At 35.8% G+C, this 5,871-nt stretch overlaps 1 protein-coding gene across 2 annotated transcripts in view; it reads left to right on the top strand.

Moving 5' to 3' along the window:
• LOC309504076 (pre-mRNA-splicing factor RBM22-like) overlaps positions 1 to 5,669 on the top strand; it is a 14,808-nt gene extending 9,139 nt beyond the window's left edge. For both annotated transcript variants that reach the window (XM_082177074.1, XM_082177073.1), the window contains 4 exons: positions 2,309 to 2,509; positions 3,847 to 4,097; positions 4,705 to 4,821; positions 5,320 to 5,669. In XM_082177074.1, the coding sequence (XP_082033200.1) occupies positions 2,309 to 2,509; positions 3,847 to 4,097; positions 4,705 to 4,821; positions 5,320 to 5,447 (697 nt within the window). In that variant the 3' untranslated portion in view covers positions 5,448 to 5,669. The remainder of the gene's footprint in view (positions 1 to 2,308; positions 2,510 to 3,846; positions 4,098 to 4,704; positions 4,822 to 5,319) is intronic.
• Positions 5,670 to 5,871: the final 202 nt, after the last annotated feature.

Below are 5,871 nucleotides of genomic sequence, written 5' to 3'. Positions count from 1 at the left end.
TAGATAAGTGTCTATTACCAACACAATCCAGTCTGAAGTTCATTAATACACCGTTCGACCGGACATAACTGTTTTATATATATAAATATAGGTTATATGTGTTTGCGCACGTGATATCAGGAAGCAGCGTAACACACACATGACGACAGGAGTGACGGCGGTGTGCAAATCGAGTTACTCTCCCACTTCTGCTAGTTCACTGAGATCTCTTATCCCGTGCGGATTGGCCATTAATATTACAGGTAAAATTACATTACTCCATCTACCCTTGTAAAGTTAATCCCATCCGAATAGGGCTTAGTTTAGTTTATTTAACAGGGACCAGAGTTAGCTAGATCGCTAGTTTCCATCTGTAGTCTCTGGGCTGGATGTTGCATTTACAGTTACATTTAATTATTTAGCAGACGCTTTTATCCAAAGCAACTTACAAATGAGGAGAACAATAGAAGCAGTGAAACTAACAATAGGACAACAATATGTAAATGCTTTGACCCTTCCCAGTTTAGTCTAATGCAGTGTACAAAAAAAAAAAAAAAAGATATAGAAGAGAAGAGAAATGGATCAAGTGTTGCCGAAAAAGATGCGTCTTTTTCTTGAAAACCTCACGCAATTATCTCATCTACAGACGCATAAGAAAAAACTTTTGATTAATCTGAATGTCAAATGTTGTTACATAAAATTACAGCACTTTATTACAATCCAGAAAAAAGAAGAAAATAACAATAATAATATCACATCACAATATAACAAATTACAATATCAAATCACAAAAATCTAAATGAATGATCACATGATTGATTTTTCTTAAGCCATATTTTAAATGCAGTTTTAAAAATACTAAATGATGTACACTTTATCATAATATGATATTTCTAATATGAACAGGCACTGAATTTCATCTTTCTGCTGCTCTAAATGAAAAAGCTGATTGTCCAAAGACAGTTTTCTTAAATTCACACACACACTCACACACACACACACACACACACACACACACACACACACACACACACACACACACACACACACACACACACACACATATGTTAGTTATGTTTTTTGTGCCAAAAACGGTAATAGTTTATATTTCAAGACTGTTTTTCCCTGTCTATCTGACCTTTAGAATTCGATAGTGTTTTTATGCTGCTTCATCTTAAAGAAAATCTCTCTTTGCATGTGAAATAAGATGAATGAGATTCGCAGATGAAGTGCATGTTCACTGTCGAGTCATTTTATAACTTCGTTACAGTAAATGTTCCTTTCGTTTCAATTTTAACGGTGTTTTTATCACTGTTATTTATTATCATTTAGATACTAAAGTTATAGTTTGTTGATATTTTTTATGTTTTTATTTGTATATATTATTTATGCATCAGTGCATCAGGTTAAACTAAATGAAAATGAGAAATGTTGCTTAGGCAACTGAAATAAAATAAATGTAAGTTTTTAAAAAATATATATTTTATTATATTTCAGTTCAAGTTTAATTTAAAGTGATAATTGTTTGTTTTTTATATATATTTTGATATAATTCAGGGATTGATTCAAAAAGTTAATATGACATTCATTTAATATGACATTCATTCAAGACTAGTGTCTTTTTAATAAGAACGATTAGGTTAAATTAATTTCAACGGTTAAATCAAAATCCTGATTTGGCTAAAATGAAATCAAGCAGAAATTCATGTTGCTTTTCATGGAGGAAAACAGCTGCAATGCTGACGACTGTCCACACGGTGGCAGTAGCAGTGTTGAGACCATGTTTAATTAAAGAGCCCATAAAGTCTTGATGATGTTGTTTCAGGCTCTACTAGAACAGGTTTTCCTGCTTGAATGTTGATTATTTTCCTCATATTCTCCATTGTTGCGGCTCCTCTCTTCCCAGTCTGTCAGTAACGCTCTGTTTACTTCCTGTCTCTATGAAGCCCCTCCTTCTGAAAAGCACACTGTGCTCTGATTGGTCGGCTGGAGCAGTGTGTTGTGATTGGTCGAGCGCTTCGAGTGTGTTTGGGAAATGTCCCGCCCCTTCCCATAACTGCCAGTTTAACACACTACTAACTAACTCAACCAGGCCCCGCCCCTTTATTCTGCGCATTAATTATGTAAATGAGGAATATTGTGACGTGTTCGTTCCCGGAAGAAACTCAAGACTACAATGGAGGCGTTTCAGGAGTTCAGAAACACTGACACTGATATAGAGAAGAACTGTGTGACTTTGCAGAGCTTTTCCATGCTCAAACAGCAACGACATATTAAGAAATCATAATATCTCCTCTTTCAATCACTAAAATGATTTCTTTCTCATCAGACATGAGAAGCCCACAGACCCTGAGGATCCTCTGGCCGATCAGAACATTAAAGATCGTTATTACGGCATCAACGACCCGGTGGCGGATAAACTCCTGAAGAGAGCGTCCACCATGCCTCGACCGGAGCTTCCCGAGGACAAGTCCATCACGACGCTTTACATCGGAGGACTGGGAGAAAACCTCACGGACTCTGAGCTCAGGTGGGAGGAGCTTCAGCCGGAGGATGATTGACACCTGGAAGTGTGTTTTCAGTGTGTTGGAGTGAAGTTATAAAAAAATATTTTTTTGTGTAACACTAATGTGCAATGGCATATTGTCATAGTTTTTGTGCGCACTGCATTGTGGGATAGTTGTGCATGCCTTGTGCTCTCTCTGGTTGAATCATGCACAATCATGTATGTAATTCCATGCATGCAAAATATAATGTAATACATAATTGTGAACATAAAATGCATTTAGCAGATGCTTTTAATCAGAAGCATTCAAGTTACATATTTTATCAGGCCTTGCATTCCCTGGGAATCGAACCCATGACCTTGACGTTGCTAGTGCATAATTTATTTATTTTTATGTATGAAATTACAAAATGCACAGGATACACAACCAGAGCGAACCGCATGGGAAACAGTATCCCACAATGCAGTTCGCACAACTTGAGTTTCCATGTCCATTGTGACAAACACATGCATTCAAAATAACAATTCATTGCAGTTAATGAAAAAAAAAAAGTTATATTTCTACACAAATTGGATAAAAAAATGCACACACACACAAAAAAAAACATTGGCGAGATATTGGATTGCAGAGATGTGATTTTTGTGGTTGTAATGTTAATAAATCAAAGGGCTTAATTTCCTTATGCAATAAGGAATAAAATAATAATAATAATTTATTCACAATTATAACTTCCTGTGTATTTGTGCATTTATTTTAATAAAACCATGAAAAATGTCTGGGTCATAATTTGCAATAATTTATTTATTTTTTATTTATTTATTCTATATTTTATTTTAGAATGCATTTTGACCCAGACATTATTTTATTCATATGAATCATACATATGCACACACACACACAAAAAAAACATTGGCGAGATATTGGATTGAAGAGATGTGATTTTTTTTTTTTTTTTTGAGAATTGTGGTTATTTTTATTCACATACCCTTTTTTTTCTGGTGAATTCTTCATTTTTGACCATCAATACACTGCAACGCTGTCAACATGAACTCACACCCCAGAAATCTGAACACACTTCTTTAATACCGCAAGAAAATGCACTCCTTGGTCAGAGTGAAATAGATGAGATTAAAGAGTTTACATGCATGTTATATTACGCGTTTAATCGCAGTATTGTGTTAATCTCATAATGAGGGTCATGTAAATGTAGTCAATGTTTGCACACTATTTCACATACTATTGTTTTTAAGAAGTAGTGTGCAATAATCAGTGCACTAGTATTCTATTCCAACCTTGTATTTTCATTTATGATTTATATTTGACTTTAAACACTGTGTTTTGTCTTGGTCTCGTCTCTCAGGAATCATTTCTACCAGTTCGGTGAGATCCGCACGATCACACTGGTTGAGAGACAGCAGTGTGCGTTCGTCCAGTTCGCCACTCGTCAGGGTGCAGAGCTCGCGGTGGAGAAGTCCTTCAACAAGCTCATCATTAACGGGCTCCGGCTGGTGGTGAAGTGGGGTCGCGCTCAGGCTGCCAGAGGGCAAGAGGCCACCGACGGGTTCAGCGAGATGGGCACCAGACTACAGCCGGTCCCGGGTCTCCCCACGGGTGTGTGTGTGTGTGTGTTACTGCCATATGGGTTGTAATGTTAATGAATCAAAGGGCTTAATTTCCTTATGCAATAAGGAATAAAATAATAATAATAATAATTTATTCACAATTATAACGTCCTATGTATTTGAGCACTTATTTTAATAAAACCATGAAAAATGTCTGGGTCATAATTTGCAATAATTTTATTTTATTGTTTAATTACAGTATTCTATATTCTATTGTATTTTAGAATGCATTTTGACCCAGACGTTTTTTTATTCATATGAATCATACATGTATATATAATTATAGCTTCTTGTGCATATGTGTATTTTATTTTACTTTAATGAAAACAAATTTCTGGGTCATATTGCACCCCAAAAATATACATAAATAAAGTAAAAAAAATTTTTGGGGAATGCAATATGATTTTTATATGGGTTTTTATATCAATCACCTACTTATGATAATGAACAATATTCCCTATTTATTGTGATTTATTGTATATATTATTATAACTTTATTATTGCTGTTACTTTGCATCGTGACTAACACCATGGTAAAATGACTGTAAAGCACGGTCTCTCACAGCTCGTGTGATTATATCATGTGTATATCGCAGCTCTACCGCCACCTTCTGCTCTGGAGGAGGAAGCCTCTGCCAACTATTTTAACCTGGACCCGAGCGTCTCTCCTGCGTTCATGAACATCAGTCTGCCACCAAACACACCAGCGCCCGGTACACACTTCACCTCCACTCACACACTGCATGCTTCCACATATCGGCAAAAATATCTCTATGGTCCTAAAGTAGGCTTCATTTTCCTTAAATTAAATTAAAATGATTGAATACCATTTACGAATAATATGCATTTTGTATTTTGATATTTTCATGAAAATTTAACCCATTTCCCCCAAACTGTAATTAATGTTGTGCAAAAAAATCTTATTTTCCACATTAGAGTAATCAGTTGTTGATTTACAGTAGGTAACTGAGAATTTGGGTGTATAATTAATGCTTGATTAGTTACAAAAAATCAGTTAAAAGTTAAAAAAGTTAAATTAGTTAAAAATTAAAAACATCTCTATGGTCCTAAAGTAGGCTTCATTTTCTTTTTGCAAAATGTGCTTTTTATATAATACAACCAGTGCTGTTATTGTTAAGGGAAATTAAAATGATTGAATCTGCCCCAAAATGGCTCTTGCATGGTTTATAAGTGTCTGGTTGTGGTTTCAGGTTTTGTGCCTCCCGTGTTCCAACCCGTGGGTCCTCCTCCTCCTCCTCCTCCTCCACGCCACATCCATTACCCTTCCCAGGATCCTCAGCGCATGGGTGCGCATGCCGCCGTTCGCCACAGTGACTGATATGAGGCCTGTTATTGAACTGTGAAGGTGATGTCATCAGGGGGTGGAGTCTAACCTGTGACATCACTCTGAGTGATTGACTGGAACACTATGGGAAGTGCCAGTTCTGGTTATGGTAGTGTGAGACATCATCGTGCTGAATCTGTGAGCTTTTTGTTTAGAAGAAACGACTCACAGTGAGTTTACATTGAAAACGAAGCACCGTTTACAAATATGCATTTGCATTTTTGACATTTTCTTGCAAATTGTAATTAATGTTGTGCAGAAAATATTTTTTTCCCCATTGAGTTATCAGTTGTTGCATTACAGTAGGTAACTGAGAATTTGGGTTAATAATTAATGCTTAATTAGTGCTTTTCATGCAACAAAAAAAAAAACTTTATGGTCCTAAAGTTGGCTTCATTTTCTTTTTGCAAAATGTGTT

Source organism: Leuciscus leuciscus, assembly GCF_965113295.1.
Source record: "Leuciscus leuciscus genome assembly, chromosome: 8".
Taxonomy (NCBI): Eukaryota; Metazoa; Chordata; class Actinopteri; order Cypriniformes; family Leuciscidae; genus Leuciscus; species Leuciscus leuciscus.
The sequence above is the reverse complement of the archived record's forward strand: the minus strand, read 5'-3'. Positions and strand labels throughout refer to the sequence as shown.